Source organism: Medicago truncatula, chromosome 5, assembly GCF_003473485.1.
Source record: "Medicago truncatula cultivar Jemalong A17 chromosome 5, MtrunA17r5.0-ANR, whole genome shotgun sequence".
Classification (NCBI taxonomy): domain Eukaryota; kingdom Viridiplantae; phylum Streptophyta; class Magnoliopsida; order Fabales; family Fabaceae; genus Medicago; species Medicago truncatula.
The window spans coordinates 18,369,765-18,390,045 of record NC_053046.1 but is presented as its reverse complement, the minus strand read 5'-3'; the positions used below and the strand labels follow the sequence as shown (position 1 = coordinate 18,390,045).

Here is a 20,281-nt window from a genome sequence, read left to right as displayed (position 1 = left end):
CATCCTTTTTCACGTACAGTTCAAAAATCCACCTAGTTTTTCAAAAAAAACACACACACAAGTCCAGATCTACAAATCAAAATACAAAATAAATGAAAACGAAACTACCTCTTCTTCGTTTCACAAATCCGATTCGGTCTGTTCCTTTCTTTGCTTCGGACTATGCTTCTTTCCTTTTGATTCGATTCGAATTTGGAGATTTGTGGACAATTTGTGCACGTACTTGTTTCTTATTCTTTCTTTCCTTTAGATCCGTGTTGCTTGCTGTTCCGAAACAGATGTGAAAAATGGCAGTTGATGACTTAGTTGATTTGCACTTTGATTGTTGTTATTAGGTGTTGAGTTCGGAAACCAAAAAATTTATAGAAGAGAAGAATTCGAAATTTGTAATGTGTTGTGATTCTGATGATTGTTTGCTGGAAAAGTGTTTGATGAATTTGTAGTGAAAGCTCAAAAAATAAATTGCTGAAAAATATTGTTCATGTTGTTCTTGATGAACTTCATGAATTTTTTGATAATTTTTTATGTTTGATCTAAAAATTATGTTTGATAATTTTTTGCCAATTGTCAGTGTTTTGGAGTACAACTCACAGAAACCATTTCTTTCCTCCTCCTCCAATTGTGTCAATCCAAAACTGAATGATGGCAATGGCTCTAGGTCCTTAGTTTATTTCACCAGCTGGAAACCATTAAGTACATCTAATGATTTTGGAGTACAAGTCGGAGAAACCATTTCTACAGCAAAATGGTTTTGACATAATTTTATACAAAACATACTATAATAAGGACATTTGTGACTAAAATGGTCATTGAACCAAATCAACACTCTGAAATCATCATTGAACTAAAATGATGATTTCCACGGTTGTAGTGTTGTTTCGTTTTGTTTCGCTTGAAGGTGTAAGGAAGCAATTATGTTGGGTTACCGGTTAATAGGCTGGAATTTACCGCACCCTAACATTCATATAGCAAACATTCGATTACTTGACCTTTCTTGGCGCCAATGCAATCAAGGTTTAGTATTACCTAGTGAGCATAACATTTTCTACTAAACTAATTCAGCAAATATTTTATGTGGCTCAACTATCCTCGATTAGGAACCTTGCTTGGGTTTTTTTCTTCTTGTCCTACCTCTATATAGTCTATCTCAACCTATTAGATAGATTGATTACACAATGGTAAAGACATCTAAACAGTGAGAGGGTCCTAACTAACTAGCATCGGTTAACTCGCTAGGGACTTAAACCTTTGATAGTGAGATTGTCTTTGTTGCATAAATTGTTATTACTAAAATATAAAATGTTAACCGGTGAATTTAAACTTAATTTATAAATAGAAGCGCAATAAACATCCAAATGTTTGAAATTCATTAAACCAAATAATTAAATACAAAAGTACTTAACTCAGCAGCATAAATGTTGGAAAGACGTAATTAAAAAAAAATTAAATAAAAATGTTATGAAAAGCAAGATTGTATCATGCACTAAAATATGACCCCCCAAATTTGGTCTTCAGTAGTAATCGTTTACTTTCCCTAACACAAATAAAAAGACCACCTATCCTTTCATCAAAGCAGCGCAAAACAACAAATGCCAAACTTAATTACAAGCAAAAGCTGGGGGGCATCAAATGTCAGCCATCCGCACCAACTTGATATAAAGTATCCGATCGTCCCTCCCGGTGTTGCTCTCCAACAATGCACTCTGTACAAGCTCCTGATTTACATAGAACATTAGATTAGAATGGTCATAGTGAACACAAGTGACAGGGAAATAAAATAAACTTAAACAAACTTCAGCAATTTTCTCACCTTCACATCCCTGTGTGAAAGGAACATCCCCAGATTGTGGATTATTATTCTCATATCTTCAACCTGGAAAGAAACATAATTGTCATCTTACTTGAAGGAAGAATAATAATAACAACAACAACAACAACAACAAATAATAATAATAATAATAAAATAAAGACCGAGGTAGTTACCCTAATGTAGCCAACACGATTCCGATCAAAAAATCGAAAAGCCTGTAATTAAAAATAAATCAAAGCATTATTTCATTGAAACTAAATTATGACAGTAGATGACCAAATAGAAGCAATATAACCAAATGAGAAACATAGTATAGAAGAAAAAAACAAGTACCTTCAACAATTCTTTGTTTACAACAGCCTCCTTAACAGCACGGGTTTCTTTCTTAACGGTATCAACCTTGCTTTCCTTTGCTTCCTTGAGCTGAATATCATCCTTTAATTCTTGCACCTCTTCTTTAACCTTTATTTCCCCTTTAGAAGTTTCATCTGCTGCTTTTTCGTTGCTGGTAGCATTTTCAGATTCATTATTTGCATCGACGTGTTCAGCATTTTTACCATTGGATGAGTCATGTTGGGGAGTACCATTTTCCATTTCCTCTTCTGGTTCCTCTTCTGGTTCCTCTTCAGGATCCTCTTCTTCCGGATCTTCATCATCTGATGCATTTTCCATCTTCACATCGTCATCCTCCTTGTTACCAGAATTCTCAATCTCGGCAACAGTTTTCTTGTTATCTGCTTGGGTTGGATTTGATGCATCCACATCAGTTTCACTCTTAACAGACGGATCATCACCTTTTTTACGTTTAGCAGGTGACTTGTTTGCACTATCCTTGTCAAGTCCATCTTCTCGCTGCCTCTTTCGCTGAGCTCTTTTCATCACAAATTTTTCGCGCAATTTCTGAAGAAAAAATGGTAAACCTAGTTAAACACCTTTAGAGAATCAAATCAAAGCATGATGTGATAAAAAGCAACCTTAACCAACCTGAAGAAAAGTCAAAATCCTACTGCCCATTTGAAACTGAAGCATTTCATAAAATGATTCAGCAAATAATGAAAGCTGCAAAAATAACAACCAGAATCACGGATTCTGAATTAGCAACAGTCCCATGGAGAACCAACAGTCCGATACACAAATAATGGGGGGAAGAAAATGCTGCATTGAAAAAAAATTAAATAAATAAAAATATGTAAACAGACCTCAAGTGTTGATTCATCAACATCTTTGTCAGTATAATCCAACAATGAATCCAGAGACAGTGACAATGACCGTAGCTGTACAAGAATTGACATTAGAATTTAAGTGTACATAAGATAGTATATGTTTCTAGAGTTAAGCTAAAAGTATGTACTTTAGAATCTTTTGTTGATTTTGTTTGAAGAATAAATCCAGGGTGCCGAGGAGGTTCATCGGACTTCTTCTTCTCTTTCACTTCTTTACTAGATTTGCTTTTCGGCTCATCTTTTCCATCTTTCTCTTTTGTTACTTTCTCATCTTTCGATTTTTCCCCAACTTTCAGTTTCCCCGTGACAATTTGAGTATCTTTCTCAGAGGTTTTCTTCTTATCTATCTTGGATCCACTTTTTTCTCCAGTTCCTTTTCCATCCTTCTTGTCATTGTTGTCAGACTTCATTTCATTTTTATTGGAATCACCTGCACCACGTGCACCTTCTTGCTTTTCAGAGGTAGACACCTTTAACTTTTTCCTAGGAACTACCTTCACAATTTTCTTTGCTACCGAAACAATTTTTGTATCTGCATTAGCAGCCTGCTTGTCAGTGCTCTGAGTGTCATCATTTGCAGGAGCTGCAACAGCATTTTCGTCATCAGTTTTATCAGTGCTCTTTGCGACTTTTTTATTGGAACCAGTTGCATCATCTTGCACCCCAGAGGTTGGTGTTTTTAAATTTCTCTTGGTTACTACCTTTGCAGGTTTCTTGCCCTCGGTCACTGTTGTGTCTCCATCGGCAGTCTGCTTGCCAGGGCTGTCGGTACCATCCTGTGCCTGAACAGCCACAGTATTCCCTTCATTTACTACAGTTGCATCATCTTGCACCCCAGAGGTAGGTGTTTTCAACTTTCTCTTGGTTACTACCTTTGCAGGTTTCTTGCCCTCAGTCTCTATGGTGTCTGCTTCAGCAGTCTGCTTGTCAGTGCTGTCGGCACCAGCCTGTGCCTGAGATGCCACAACATTCCCTTCGTTTACTACAAATTTAGATGCCTCGCCAACCACCTTCTTTTTAGGTACCCGCTTGATAATTTTCCTTGTTTTTATTGTTTTCACGGTAGCATCATTGGTGCCTGTATTATCTTCAATACTGTTTATTTCCTTACCATTTTTCCCTTCACCATCAGCTTTCCCAATAGGAATATCCTCTGCAACTATGTCCTTCCCAGAAGTTTGAACCCCAGTAGGATCCACAGAAGACTTGACCTCATCAACAGGAACCTCTGACGTGGCCACTTTATCTGCAACATCCTTCTCACCTGGTTTGTCAGTTTCTCTCTTGGCACTATCGTTTGTCTTATTGACAACTTTTTTCACAATCTTCTTTATAATTTTCTTTTTCACAGACTTTGCACTTCCTGTGGTTTGACCAGGGGTAGTTTCCCCTGGCTTTTTCTCTGCACTCTTTGCTTCAACTGTCCCCGAGGCATCATTTTTAGCAATTGTATTGATACTCACTCCAGCTTTTTTTTCCTTTCCTTCCTTAACAGTATTATCTTTCTCCTTTTTCTTAGCATTTGACTTTCCAGATGCAGGAGAATCCTTCTTACCTAATTTATCTAAATTATTGAAAAAGAAAATAATCACAACTAGAGATAAGGACAATTCAAGTGAGAGAAAAATGGTGCCAAGCCATGCACAGGAGAGTGAAGAGCTATCACAAAGGCATGCATGAAAGATACAAATATACATGACTGGGCTAAGAAAATGATACAATGTCATGTACAGGAGGTAGCAGTCTACTGACCATTTGATTCCTTGATAGCCCTTGCTTTCTGAAATATTATCAAAACAATAATTAAAAAAAAAGAATAGTGTAGAGAAAATATGGAAACAAACAATGTGTTTTGCAATGTAATCCATCCAGAAAAATAAAGGTATTAAATTAAAATAATAATAAAGCCAAACCTCTTTCTTTAATGCAATTTGACGTTCTTTTTCAGCCACTGCTTTCTTGTGGGCAAGCCACTGATCCCGCCATTGATCCAATGAAGGGAGGCAGTCAGACAAATCAGGAACATAAAGTACAGTAATTTCCTTGTGGCTAAAGAAACCATCTTTACCGATTCTATCATAATGTACCTGGAAAACATAACACCTTTTAGTAACTAAATTTTTTATGTTAAGTGAGATATTCCATGACTAAAAGATATAAACATAATCTTGAATGAATGAAATGTTCCCAAAAGAAACAAAGAGGCAACAAGTGTAACAAAAATTATTAAACCAAGCAAATGTAAAAAGCTCATTGAGACATGAAGATATATACACTCTTAACCCACTGATCACGCCATTCATCCAATGAAGGGAGACAGTCAGGCAAATTGGGAACATAAAGTACAGTAATTTCTTTGTGGCTAAAAAAAAAAACATCTTTTACCAGTTCTATCATAATGTATCTGGAATCTGTAAAAATAACAGCTTAACTTTTGATAACTAGCTTCTTATGTGAAATGAGATTTTTTATGACCAAAAAATATAAACCATAATCTCGACTAAGGAAACATTACCAAAAGAAACAAACAAGCAACAGATGTTACAAGAATTATTAAACCAAGCAAATATAAAAAGCTCATCACTCTTAAGACATGAATACATACATACAGACATACATACACACACACACACACCCCCAACAGTATAGGTGAAAACTTAAAGAAAAAGCTTTAAACAATAGTCATTGACATGCTTCTATTAGAGGGGTGTAAACATAAAAAGGAACGTTACAGAAAAACTAAGCTAAATACCAGTAAATACCAATAATAGTCAACAAAAAAAAAAAAACTGGTACCTCAAGGAACCGGTTCCAGTGTTGACACTTCTGCAAATCAAGCTGAATAATATCCTTTGTGTATCTGTAACAATAGGAAAAATATCCATTACTCAGTAAGGGAAAGCATAAATTTTCACACCAATAATCGTCTCATGATATTGTATATACCTAAGGGCTGTTCTGATCAAAGAGTTATCATCATTAGATGGATCACCCCCATCAGCAGGTCCCCATGGACCACCAACTGCCATGAAAGAATGGTCCTTCTTAAGGATTCCAAATCTAAGGATATTGCAAACATGAGGAATGCGGTCATCCAAAAGTTTATCAGCTGACAGTTCCTCCAATGCACCCCTACTAAGCCCATTCATCAAAATTACCTGAAACAAGGCAAAAAAAACCACTTATTAAACGGTAGAAACACCAAATCTCTCAAGAATTAAACATTAAAATATCAATATCGAACAGCAGACCAAATATATGACGGCATATACCCATAAATTGAATAATATCCATAATTATGAACTTGGTAGCAGCACGGAGCAATCCGCCCAATCAGGAAGATAGCAGTAACATGGTGGCCAGTAAACAAACGACTACGAATATTATAAAAGTATAAATGCTAAAAATAATTGCCCAAATCAAAAGGCCAAATAGCAAATTTGGAAAAGGAAAGTGGGCAATGCTGAAAATAGAACCCTGGTTGGGAACTAGCAGCAACAGATAATAGCTTTCTCTTGCCATTCAAAGAAAAAGATAATAAGTGTCTCGGGAATTAGGACCCATCAACATGCTCAAATTTTGAGGGAACAAAATAAATAGAGCTAGACATTTTTTTGCATCAAAACATTCAAATATTAGGGGGAAAAAACATTTGGAGCAAAGGACCTGAGAATAGAGACTGGGGTAGCAGGAAAAACAATGGGTTTAGCCAGAATACAGCTCAAAATTCAGAAGTCTCTTGGCAATCATCACTTCTAAAGAATAATTGTTTATATATCTCTCGTGACAACTAACAATAGAATTCAAAATCTACAAACCCTATTTTTGGTATTAAATCAAATTAATAATAAGAATAAACTACACAGATGAAAAAAAAATTATATATGGCACAAAAATAATGAAGTCAAGTAAACAATTTAGCGCAATTAAATGCATTTTATCATATAAAATGAAGAGAAAAGTAAAGTTTATAAACTTATACGTTAAACCTACTTTGGCATTCCAAACTGTATTTCCTTGTTCAGTGCCTGTAGGTTGTCCCACCAAAAGCTTGCTGGACGAGTCTCTAGCACTTTCTTCTTCAACAAAATCATGCTCAAAACTGCTCAAAACCATATACATTCTACAATTAATTTCTCGAATGCAATAATAACATGACCCCCTTATGGTAGGGAATGCAAAAACAATTAGGAACATATTCTACACAATTAAGAGTACAGTTTTTTTCTTTAAAAACAATGTAAACAATTGTGTGACTATTAGGAAAACAATATTGTGCAACCAAACATTGCAGAAATGTTCCCACCACCAATCAACTAAATGTCAAAAGACATCCCACCCAAATGCTAGTTTGCCAAATATTACAAAAACAGACAAATAAATTCTCAAACTTTTGAAAAAGAGAGGAGAGAAAAATATTAAAGTGATTGAGACATGAAGAGAGGTACCTGACAGGAGTATGTAAAGAGAGGTTAAGGTTTTCCTTCGGCCAGCTCACAACAGCCTAAAGCATTTGAAGAAAATAAATCAAAATTGAGCCCTTACCATAAAAGAAGCAGATTGCGTTCGGATTACCTCCCCAATAATAACTATTACCGGACAAGCAAACAATGTCAGTGTGTACCTTGGAGAATTCAGGAGAGATGAAGAGTCGCGGGTATCGCTTGTCTATTGAGAGGTAATCCCTCTCAATATTTACCAAACAAGAAGGATAAACCTGTTTGTGAAGTTGAGACAATGTAAACTCAATTAGTAGAATTAATACAACTTGAAAAATCATGCAACAGTATATAATAGACTAATAAAATTAAAACATAAAATGTGTCTACGTACAATCAATAAGGATAGAAATACTCTTAAAAACACATACACTCTTTTAACAAGATTTGATCGAAGGCTGCAAAGAACTGCTAAGAAGTAATTGAAAGACATCCCAAAACAAAAAGCTAGGTCTGAATATGAAGAAGAAAGAGAAAGGGAAAAAAATGCAAAGCACCACCAAAGAAGAACTGCAAAAAGAACATGTGGCTGTGGAGAAAAGTAACAGAAATGAACAATTAAAACCCAACAGCAAACAAGACTTCTGAGGATTTACAATCAACAAGGACTTTGAAGAGAAAAGCAAACAAAAAGAGCTGAAATGCCCCAGCATCATTGAATCAAATCATGTGGGCGATTAGAGATCAAGAGTGAACTTCTCAATAAACACGGTCCCCGTGGCTTTAAATAGTAAAAGGTTCAAATGAAAAACTATTAGCTAAAACAGGAAATACTAACTCTGGTTATTATTATTTTTATTATTGTTAGGGAATTATCCAGGGATCTCCAGAGGAAAAAAAGCAGCAACACAACAGCCTCCTTGAAGAGGAATATTCTCATAATTATGGAACAGCTAAGTTCTCATTTCTTTTTACCTTGCAGACATATTCTCTCCGTTTTTCTTTAACAGGTGAACGGTGCCTTCAGTATAACAGAACATTAAGTTAGTTACAAAACGCTGCAAGATATACAAGCAGCTAGTTATTGAGAACCAGATCAGGACGCAGAAATAGAAAATCATTAAGATCCACCTATGTAAAGCGCCACGATGTGGGGAGTCCCGTCGTGAAGATTTCCCCTCCTTTGTCAAAGACGACCCACGAGGATCCTTTGAAGTGCTGCGAGGATCCTTTGAAGTGCTGCGAGGATCCTTGGAGGATCTCACTGGAGTTCGTTCAAGCCTAACTTCAAGTGCTCGTTTGCGTTCTCGCTCCCTCTCCTTTTCACGCCGCTCCAAGCGCTCCTTTTCACGTTCCTTTTCTCGATCTCGCTCCCGCTCCCGCTCTCGCAATCGTTCTCGTTCTTTGTCCCTTTCTCTATCCCTATCTTTATCACGCAAGCGGTCTCGACGTCGTTCTTCTTCCCTTAGTTCAAATTCTCGAAGATAACTAGCCCGATCATCCTTCCGATCATGTGACAAAAGACTTCCCGGGTAATCCAAATCCATAGCATTTCCATGAATACCTTTTCCGCTGGCATAGTCCCTACCAGGTGGGAGGCTCACTCCATAACCAGGATTTGACGCATTCTGGGAATACAAGAGATCATCCACATTTCGCCTCGGTGCTGCTCCTAATATTGATGGTGCATGCTGTCCACTATATGAAGTAGCACTTAGCATTGATGAAGCATGAGGATCAGAATCAATCCTTCCTCCATAAGACATGAGATCTTGGGTTGGGTGACGACTTGCAGCCGCCCTAGCTGCCAGATAATCAGTTTGTCTGCCAGAAACGTGTTGCTTCTTAGTGTAGGTAGAAATATTTTTAACCATTTAACACAGCTAGGCACTGTTGAACAGCTTCTGCCCAGTTTCATCAAAAACTTAAAAGATAAAACAAGTGCTTTACATATAGACTTCAGCATAGAAAAAATGTACCATATTCAATAAGCAAAATTATATTATTTTCAAGTGATCATGAGGCAGAATTAGGCAAACATCATGCCAAAAATTTGAGAGATAAAATACCTGGTAGCCCCATCAAGTGAAGCAGCAGCTTGAAGAGACTGAGATTTCAGCAATTGCTCTTGTCTTAGCAAAGTTGCCTGGTCAATGAGATCATAAATATCTGATTGCTGAATAATATAACGAGTGCAATATGATTACAATAAAAAAGCATGCAGGAAACCTATAGTCCTGGGAGTAATCTATATGTTTCTAACACAGATTCTAGAGAAACAAATAAAGCAACCAACATATTTTCTGGGCGTAAACACAAACCTGATGTTGATGACTATATCCACCAGCATCGGTAGCATAGCGGCTAGCTGGATCACTTGCTAAATCCCTACCAGTGTAACCACTCTGCCGTTCACCATATTGCCTTCTATCTAGTCCAGAATAATCCAAACTCTTGTCACCATACAATTGATCAGATTTGTGGCCATACACATGTGTTGAGGACGACAAATAATCACTAGAAGCAAACTTGGGTGAATCTGATACACCCAAAGAGTAGCTTCCACGAGCATCTAAAGCCGATGATGAACCAGCTCCCTTGGCCGTCAAAGAAGGAGCCTGTTACATAAACAAAAATAAGAAAATATAATCAATTTTCCACATTCAACACGGCAAAAATTATAATCAATTTTCCACATTAAACGCATCGAAAGATTTATAAAATGCTAACCTGCGGTGCGGTGCTCAACGCAGCTGAACCATAAACAGAACTATATTGCCCTCCATACTGAGCAACAGAAGCATGAGCCCTACTATAACTACCAACATCAGCTGCATCTTGAGAACTACCTAATATACCCGAATGTCTCGAAGCCGCGGAATGCTGGGTAGCATCATGCCCTCCAGCAGAAGCTCCAGAATAATTAGCACTCAACTACAGTCACAATATACAAAATCAACCCCATAATCTACCAAATTATATATAAAAATCCAATTTTTACACATCAAAATTTATTTGCAGAACAAAAAAAAACGTGTCTTTAATTAAAGAACATATACAATTCATGAAAAATTCAAAACCCTTACATTTTGGCCATATGCAGATTGACCTGTGTACGATTGGCCATAATTGCCACTCCCTCTGGAAGAATACATGTTGATTCTTCAAGAGCAACCAATCCTGAAATCAAGAAAATTGATCAAATAATTCGTTAGAATCACAACAACAACAACAACAAAAACAAATTGTGGATTTTTTTAACTATTCTTTGATTTTGTACTCACCGATTGAAGAACAATGGATTGGGGATTTGTGGGGAGATTCGGCAGAGGAGAAATTGTTGGAATTGAATTGGGGGGGAAAGGGGAAGAAGAAACCCTAGAAAGAGTGTAGAAGAGAGTGAAACAGAAACCTTTGTGTGTGTGCGTGCGTTATCTCGATTTCAAAGTCAAGGAAAAAAAACTAAGTCTCAGAATGACGCAAGAGACACGAGGGTTTTCACGCGGGTAATCGGGTTCCGGGTATGGGTCCATATGGGCTCAACCCAAATAAGCACATCAAGGTATCTCATTCAAAACTACAAATTCGAGAAATTCTTTTCATTCTTCTCTTCTCACTCTCATGTGTCCTTAATGAAATTTTTATTTAGTTAAATGTTTAACAATTTTCTTTACCGTGTACTTATTGGTATATGTCGATGTTGATGCATGCTTGGATATTACAATAATTTGCGAGAGTTTGATTAAGATATTATTGGAATGCTTACAGGGAGGATTGGCAGCTTCGTGCTATGATGTTTGCTCTAATGAATGGTCTACCTGTCACAAATCCTTACAAAGCGCACATGGATCACATCTTAGCTATTGATTATGTCTTCTACCTGTATAAGGTGCACCATCCTACACGCCCATTCCAACACGTAATATTTAGTCAAGCTGGCTCAGATACAAATCTCGCACGATTCTTTTTTTGTTTGTAGCGTGTGCTGCACCAGTTTGGATATGTGATGATCATTCTTAAACATCCACGTTTGTTTTCTTCTCCCTTGACGACCCAGCAGAAGGTGGATCAACACTACATATAGTTTTTTTAATCATGTTTTCTGACCAGGACTTAGGTCAGGTTGTTGTGCCTGGTATAAACACGACAATTAAATACATGTGATGATATTTTACCATTTCACATCCATGTATCATACTTACTTTAGGAGATTGCTGCTGAGGAGCACGAGGACCATCAACATCTAGACATGAGTGCACGACAAGGGCACATTAGAGATCATGTTGGAGGGATAATGGGTGGTGGTCAAGTGGAGAGGAAAAGTCCAACAGAGATGAGTTTGGAGCATATCATGGATAAGGTTCTAGGAGGGGTGGCTCTACTACCCAATAATTTTATAACTTTATGTACAATTGGAAATTTCTGATTTTTATTTCTGTTTGAATATTTTGTTGTAACCTTTGAATATTTATGCTACTTTTTTACTATATGTTTAGTTTGTATTGTTTCATATGTTTTCATTAAATATTTTGCTTGAAATTTGTGTTGGATGCATGTTTAAATCAATATGGAGTCTTTAAATTTCCAAAAAAAAAAAAAGATCTTAACTAATTAACACATGTCCTATATATGTCAATTTGGATGGGCCAGTTTAAGTTGGAAGAAAAAAAAAACTGGGTTCTATATATGTGTTAACACCTTTCAAATTATACAACTTGAACTGTATATTCTAAATTTGGATTATATAATTTAAAATGTGACAACTTATGTACTATAATTCGTATTTGAATGGTCTATAGGGGGGTTGACACATTTCGAGTTATATATGTCAAACTATTATTTTTAATGTTTTTGGATTTTATTTTTCGAATTGTATATTAACAATAATTTGTTAAACTAGAGCAATATTATGTGTTTTTCTAAAATTTTTGGGGATTCAGATTATATAACCTGGAAACTTTTAATGAGGAGTTCAAATTTATAATATAAATTTGATAAGGGCACCAAACCGTTTTCATTGAAGGTTGCCTAAATTTGACAGATGCATCAACCTGTTTTCAAGTAATAAGTAGTAGGTAATCGACAAATCAAGACATCACATGAGGGATCAAAGATATGAAAATTGAAGATCAATGGTTCTTATAAGGTTTTTTAAAACAATACAAAGTGAAGAAAATTCATTTCAAGTTTCCAGATGCAAGAACGATCGAAAACGGGACGAAAATGCAAGATTTCGCACACATGGGATAACTCATGCCCCTCGCACACATAGGTTATGTGCCTCATGTGCCCCCTGTATGCGCCATTTGTACACAGCCGCGGGCATAAATTGTCTGCAGCTTGTTTTTCAAGCTAAAACGGTGGAAAAAGCCAAATTTTCTTCTCTTAAACCTTAAGTGATCATTTGTTGTAAATAGAGACTCTTGCACACATTATTATTCATTCATAATAGGCATGGCCATGGGTGGGGTGGGGATGGGTTTTACATGCCTCGTCCCCATACCCTACTCTCATATACTTACTTGTTACCCCTACCCATACCCAGCAGGGATGAGAAACCGAATCCCATCCCCTTCCCCGATGGGTTCGTGCATCCCCGCCACATTCCCATCCTCGCAATGTATAATTTTCTTTTAATAAAAATAAAAGTAATTTTTAGCCCCGAACGCAATGTTGTAATGCATTATCCAGCAAAAAGATGTTGGCGATTGATGACTATAGTGAAGGAGAAGAAAAAGGTCGAGAGTGAGTTATGGAAGGAGAAAAGAGAGAACCATGATAAGTGACTATCATCTGAAAGACCGAGACTTTAACTGTGTGAGTGAAATGATCTAAGATTCGTATTTCTATTAATATAAAAGGGATAATAAATTGATTTTCTACAATCGGGACGAGTTTGATTATGAGTTCGGGGTGGGTACTTATATCTGTGTTACATGTCTCGTACCTGTATTTTCAAATCGGGGAAAACCCGTCAAACTGGGTTTGGTTCGGACGGGAACCCACGTGTATGGGTTTTGTTGTCATGCCTAATTCAGAAAGCTAGCGGTTCAAGTCAAGGGTCAAGCATCAAAGTTCTAAGACATGATTTCATCCTCTTCTTGTTCTCTCTAGGATATGTTTTTCTATTGTTTTGTTTTTATGTCTGTTTTCATGAGCAACTAAACCTCTTTAATTAGGGTGATAAGATGAACCCTTTCTTATTTGTTGGATTCAGTCAATAAAGTTTTAATCCAGTTATGCTTTTACTATGTCCGATTTAAATAAGTTCTTGCTTGTGCTTAATGCTTTTTCAATTAAGAATTCGTATCAATAATCTTGAAAATTGATCCGTATAGAATTATTAGGATTCACAACCCGAAAATATTTCCTTTTTCATAATTAATTTAATAAAATTCAAGTTTGAAATCAAAGGTTTTCTACTCTCTTCTTTCAGAACGCTCCAATTTAACTAGGTTAACTGGAAACATGCGTTACCTTAAGATATTTATTGGAGATTTTAAATAATAGTTTAAATAAATCATCAGTAGACACCACATAACTTATTACTTTCTAAGTTAATTCCAACAAAGATGAACGGAGATTCAAGGATTCCCTGATCACAGTTAATCATCTAAATCAAAAACATAATCTCGCATTAGACAGGGCAATTAAACCATGTAGCTCTACTCAAACCTCTTTTAATTTTACTCTTTGAAATAAGTTTTACTAATTGCTAAGTTGAACAACAATCATTGTGGAGAACGATAAACTTACAACTTTATTACTTGTTACGATCTGGTCCACTTGCCAATTTCGTCCATCACTACGTTTGCCCCCAATCTTCTAATAAAGATTGAGACCTTTTATTAAAAGAATTGCATATAAGTTTTATGATAAATGTTAAACACAATCAAACTCAAGTTAAGACAACCCAATCCTCAATTTGTTGTGATACTTCTTACTATTTCTTCACACCTTAACCTTAAAACCTTTAAGGATGTATGACCCAAGCCTTTATTATGACTCTTTTCTGCTACTCCTTTGTGAATACGACCCTTTTGTGAAGCTTCGCTTCCTACTTGATCTTCCAAAGCTTTCGCCAAAGAAATACTTCTCAATTACAAGTGCTTGTTGAAAACCCCCAAAATCAATTGAGGTGAAAACCCCCAAGGGTTAGCTCAGAAAATCTATAAGAAAACCTAACCCAAGTTTCAATAAGAAATCCTAAATTGGTCGTTATTGCTCTACATATCTAGTTTCTAGACCCAAAGTATCCAATTGTTATCTTAGCATTTGTTTGTAGATGGTGATTGAGAGATAAGATGATGAGTGTGAGTTTCTTAGTGAAGGAGATGGTAGACAACTTATTTTGACATATGCATAATAACGAGTGAACATAGGATGATTATTGAAATTCGTAATTGACTTAGATCAGTAGAAATAACGAAATTTTAAATTAGAATCGTAGATGGATACATCATTACATCAAATCTAACTAGCCTATTTTTGACATAACATAAAAATCGTAATATAAGGAAGGCATACACACTCACACATTTTTGAAAACTTCTCGTTCTAAGGTTATTCTTCATTTTAGGGTTCAACATGTTCTTCTTCACGCTTGAAATGGTAGTGAGAAAATCTGTGATAATTGGATTGAACTACCACTCTAGTTGTTCATCTCTGAAATCTCCTACGAAGGATTTTTTACTCTGGCAGTGTCTTATTGATCATTGTAAGTTTATTTGAACCCAAGAATATTAATGTTATTAATTCAATGAGAATGGAATATATATTTTCTTAGATGACTCTAATTTTCGTCAACATGTAGAAAAAGTAAAGCTTGGAGTTTCTTTCATCAGGATTATTGACAGTTGTTGCTCAGGTAAGATTCTTCATGGTGACACTGAGCGATACTTAAAATGATTTTAATAATACTTGTTTAACAACAGAGAAATACATGAGTATTTAATGATACAAGTGAGGGATTGCAGTGCCTGATCCTAAGGCAGTGGAGTGTACGACTTCAGCAAGTGAACACAATTAGTTTTCTATTACTAAAGAATACAAGTTGATGTAAGAGTAATATTAGGTAACAACTTTATCCTTATCTCTACTGTGTTTGAATTTATACATTATGTTTATTAATACCCTCATAATATGTAAGATATCTCTCATGCCAAGCCAAGTTATGACAATCACAAAGGTTGCACATTTAGGCATTGCATTAACTGCATTTCATTCTCCCCTTGAGACCACATATGGTAGTTGCTTACCTGAATTGAAGCACTAAAAAGATTGTGTTACAAAATTGAAGTTAGTTAAAGAAGTTTATGCCATACTTAAAATGAAGAAGTTGAGCGCACAAAGAGAACATGCGAGGAAGAATGAGGTTTACAACAGAATGTTTTGTTGTAAATGTCAAAGCATGGAAAGTTCTTATCATAATATTATAAAGATTAGTGATATTTGAAGAACCATTTCATACAACTTCTTTTTTCTCTCTTTTCATTGGTTAAAAAAAAAAAAAAAAAAAAAAAAAGAGAATAAGAGGATAATGTGAGTATGAGAGAGAAAGTTGTTAAAAAGTTGTCACAAAGTGGATGTACAAATATCATTTTTGTATTATAAATGGAACACCAAGCTCCAAATTTGCCCTAATTTGCTCCTTTGAAACTCACTCATTTACAACTGATTTTCTCTGGCGGCAAAACATACAAATATGAAATTTAATGCGGAATTTACTTTCTTACCCTTTGAAATCACAAACCTGGTAATTATGACAGCCACATAATTAGCCAATAGGAAATGATGGTCGGTTTCAGAACATCCCTCACACGTTTTATCCTCAAAATGTTTTTTCACCTGAAACTTCTTCTTCTCTTCCTTTTCTTCCGAGCTTCTTTTCTTCTTCCTCTTCTCCTCAACACATTATCTTCCTCTTCTTTTCTTCTTCCTCTTCACAACCCCAAAATCTTTGTGGGTTTTGATTTCCAATTTCAGCTCACAAAATCAATGTTACAATTCGTTTTTCATTTTCGAATAAATTCTTACATGGTTTTATGATTTCAATCTCTTCTAATTTTGGTTCTGATTCTGTGAAAAATTGTTGAATCCAATGGTTTTCTTGTTGAATCCTATTGCACAGGTTGCTAATCGTTCATGACAATGTGTTTTGTGGTAGAGAGGGTTTTCTGTTTCTAGAAGCTTCTATCAGAGTTTTTGTTGACAGTGTTGAAATTAGAAAGGGGATCATAGTGGAGTTAATGAAGGGAGATAGGGTCTTGCTTGCTTGGCCATCCAACACAGTCTGAGCCTCATTAACACATGGTACTTTTTAGTTTTAAGTTATTTTTTTCTTTTCAATTTAGTCTTTTATTTTGATTTGTCTTGAAATTTTCATTTTGATTTGTGTTTAGGTTATAAACTGGCTGCAATTTGTACTACAGTTGATTACAATACACACCCTCCTGATAAAATTTATAGCAATTTCATTGATGCACTTCCTGTAGTAAGTTATTTCGATTAAAGTTTGAATTTTTATGTGATTTGTTTTATTGGTACTAATTATTTTTAGTTTTGGTGTTTGAAATCATGCCTCGCAAAACCTCCAGTCTCATGTTCTTTCTCCTTTATCAGTACATCTATATGATATGATTTTCTACATTTTCCTTTATGAAAATATGTTTGCTATTTTGATGTGTTAGTTTCTTTTGTTCCAGTAAAAGATTCTTCAATATACAAAAATGTTGATGGTCTCTAGTGAAATTGCAGGAGGTTAAGACTGAACAATGGCAGGATTCGGTGGTTACGGAGGTGGTGACGGTGCCGGAAGTGGAACGAAGGTTTTGAATGGTGGCTTTGACAAGGTCGGTGGTGGAGTGGTGTGATTCGCCGTAAATTCGAACGTTTGTATGAAGATCATGGTGTGATTAAGCATGAACTCATCAACTGTTGATGACCAATTTCTATTTGAGCAATTATTATAAATATGATACTGCATCTTTTGGTGGATTAGAGGAGGGGTCACCGTGGTGCACATCGGCCATGACAGGAACCTTCGACATTGATTATGAATGGTAGTGTCTTCCTCTTATTTGGAGTTATCTTTTTGACTGGTTGGGTAAGTATTAATTTTCCTGTTTCTTTCTGGCTGTATTGATACATTGAGTTGGATTTAGACAGGATGATTGACAATGGTTGTTTATGATTCTTAGTACCATGTATTTTTTTTTTATGAATGATCAAAGTCTCAAGCAATTATGCGGTGAAAAACCATGTTAACTGAAGAAGCTTGGTTCTGGAGCTTCTGTAGATCGCGAGGAAACCATCCACAAACACACGTTTGGTGACGGAAATACGCTACCAAACAGATACGTCCTCTAAGAAATACGCTTTCAGCCTTAAAATTTTGATTAAACTACCTTTGTATGTTGTGTTAGTTTTAACTTTTAAAGAATGTAATTGTAGACTTAAGTTTCATTCATGCAATCTTTGTGTGGTTGGCTTCTACAGGTTGCAAATGTGAAGCTATACATATGAGAGTTGTTGTCAAAGGTGTGTATTCTTATCTCTTTCTTAAGATTTGATGATTTGGTAATTTACATGGTTTAATAAGATGAAATCATTACCAAAAAAATTCAGGTAAGTATGACAAGGTACTGCATGTTTGACCTATAACTAAGTATGAGTGAGAGAGTTATAACACAAAACAATCCACACCCGATTGGAAATTATAACGTAAAACTAATTTCTTATCTGTTTGAGGTCTTTTACGAGATCAACAATCCGCACCCAATTGAAAATTATCTCCTAAAACTAATTTCTTACGAGTTTGAGGTCTTCTATGAGATCAGTCTTTCTCACATTTTAGCTTATAATTTCCAACTGGGCTGGAATTGTTTTGTGTCAGATGCCCCCAAATGGATTCCATAGAAAGCTGGCCATTAATTGCTTTGAAAAAATGATTCAGTAATTGCTATTTTGCCGCTCATGTTGAAAAGTTGTATTTTTTAACTGCCGTCTTTTCTTCAACTTTAACTACACAATATATGTTCTGTGAAGTAGTAGTGTTAACCGTTTTGTGTTATACCTTTGAGCTTTTCAACTATGTTGTTGTCATGTTTTATTAAGCATAAATGTTTCATCATCTAACAGGGTTCAGCTGAAGTTGTCTACAATAGAAGAAGTGATGCATTTACTGCTCTTAAACGATATAACAATGTGCTTTTGGATGGAAAGCCCATGAAGATTGAGATTGTTGGAACAAATTCAGAATTGCCTGTAACTGCACGAGCGAATGTCTCTGCAATGAATAGGCAGAGGAAGAGGACTTTTGTAATGACGTAAGTTGCTCAATCTGTGCGATGAGGCTTTGTGTGATATGATTCTGTCAATCCCTATACATCTTCTCTTCACTTGGAACTCTCTATGGTCATTTTAAGCATTAAGTTGAATTGTATTTGGTAAAAAATTTATATTGTTCAAGACCGGAGGGAGTGCATATTTATTTGTGAATGGTGAAAATTGATGTCCATATCTAAACTACTAGATCAAAATAGACATCAAGTATCATATTTTTCCTCTAATTCTTCGAAGTTTTGTTGAAGTCTTCAATCACTTATTTACTTTTTTGTTTGGAGATAATATATGGTTGAATTCTTGATGAGGGCTTTTTGATGAGGATTTATTTCATGAAAATCAACGTCTTGAGTTTTTAATTTAGAAAGTATGAATTTAGGGATTTCCATATAGGATTTTCATATAGGTACAATTTAGGTTTTCAATTTTAATTACTTTCAATTTTCATAAGTTTTTTCCCTTTATATTAATGATGGTTTAGCAGATACATGGACAATAAGAATCAATTGCATTAGTATTGTTTGCAAATACTTATGTTATTTTTAGAGCAAATGTGTTTTTGTGGAGGGGGCTGAAATAATGTGTCACATTTTTCTGTATCTTTTTACAAGTTGTGGTGTATTGTTTGCAGAATTAATTAGTTTGGTGAGCATCAGTATCTCTTATATGGTCTTTAAATTGGGTTCTCATGGTAATGTGGTGGTGCTATCAAGTTGTGTTGTCTTCAAGTCATCCAAAGGTGTTGGTTGAGATTTTGGTGATGTATCAAGGTATTGCTTCTTAAATGGATCATGAGGGTTTTAGATGTAACATCATTTTATATTCCCTTTGTTTCATGTTTCAAGCACAAGTAACACTTTTATCTTATATGAGTGGTATTGGGGCCCAACTAATTGTTTAGTGTGGCAACATATTGGTTTTGCTGCTATTCGGCTGATGAGGTTTTGTTGTTTGTCTACAGGTACTGCTCTGCATCTGCGTTTGGGGTAGCAGAGTTTGTGGTTACTATTGGATTGATTTGTAGTGTTACAAGGTTGGATTGCTTGCAATCTGTCCAATTTTTTTTCAGCTTCTAGCTTAGCTTTGGTTCTAGTTATGAAGACCGAAAAATGTCGTGTTTTTTACTCTACCTTTGTTGCTTAGTTTTTGGATCTACTGCAGGAGGATGTTCTTCAAATTCATTTTTGTTGTATCTTCCTTTCTACTTAATGTATTATTACATTTGTGTTTAGATTGGGGCTTTTGCTCTTGATGCTATTCTTATTTTCTTTATTTATATGCAGTATGGATTGGAAACTTAAGTTTGACATGTGTGATGCTACTGTTATTTCCAATTGTATATTGAACACAAGTTAGTTGAAAATGCTAAGCATGTAGGAGGAGTTAATGCCATGTGAAACATGTGCTGCATAATCTAAATAAAGAATGTATGGAATATGAATGTCTTTTTGTAAGTGCATTGTTTT

General features: G+C 35.5%; 1 protein-coding gene and 1 long non-coding RNA gene across 3 annotated transcripts; one reads left to right on the top strand and one right to left on the bottom strand.

Moving 5' to 3' along the window:
* Nucleotides 1–1,344: 1,344 nt before the first annotated feature.
* Nucleotides 1,345–10,927, bottom strand: LOC11427762 (protein SHORT ROOT IN SALT MEDIUM 1). Its single transcript, XM_003613825.4, has 21 exons — nucleotides 10,757–10,927; nucleotides 10,559–10,652; nucleotides 10,203–10,406; nucleotides 9,794–10,090; nucleotides 9,542–9,618; nucleotides 8,604–9,296; nucleotides 8,448–8,493; nucleotides 7,658–7,750; nucleotides 7,482–7,537; nucleotides 7,027–7,135; nucleotides 5,980–6,191; nucleotides 5,830–5,893; nucleotides 4,947–5,120; nucleotides 4,786–4,813; nucleotides 3,162–4,597; nucleotides 3,010–3,084; nucleotides 2,795–2,869; nucleotides 2,144–2,710; nucleotides 1,984–2,025; nucleotides 1,811–1,873; nucleotides 1,345–1,715 (listed from the first exon to the last, which is right to left on the bottom strand). The coding sequence occupies exons 2-21, from the start codon at nucleotides 10,625–10,627 to the stop codon at nucleotides 1,626–1,628; spliced, it is 4,470 nt and encodes a 1,489-aa protein (XP_003613873.2). The 5' UTR covers nucleotides 10,628–10,652; nucleotides 10,757–10,927; the 3' UTR covers nucleotides 1,345–1,625.
* A 5,440-nt stretch (nucleotides 10,928–16,367) lies between these two features.
* Nucleotides 16,368–20,046, top strand: LOC11414001 (uncharacterized). 2 transcript variants are annotated; one of them, XR_003011937.2, is made up of 7 exons: nucleotides 16,368–16,784; nucleotides 16,874–16,965; nucleotides 17,229–17,577; nucleotides 17,705–18,011; nucleotides 18,612–18,799; nucleotides 19,447–19,585; nucleotides 19,777–20,046. It is a non-coding gene; the product is annotated as an uncharacterized lncRNA (long non-coding RNA). The 2 variants fall into 2 exon arrangements; XR_005646388.1 differs by lacking the exon at nucleotides 16,874–16,965 and having other exon boundaries at nucleotides 16,394–16,784.
* Nucleotides 20,047–20,281: the final 235 nt, after the last annotated feature.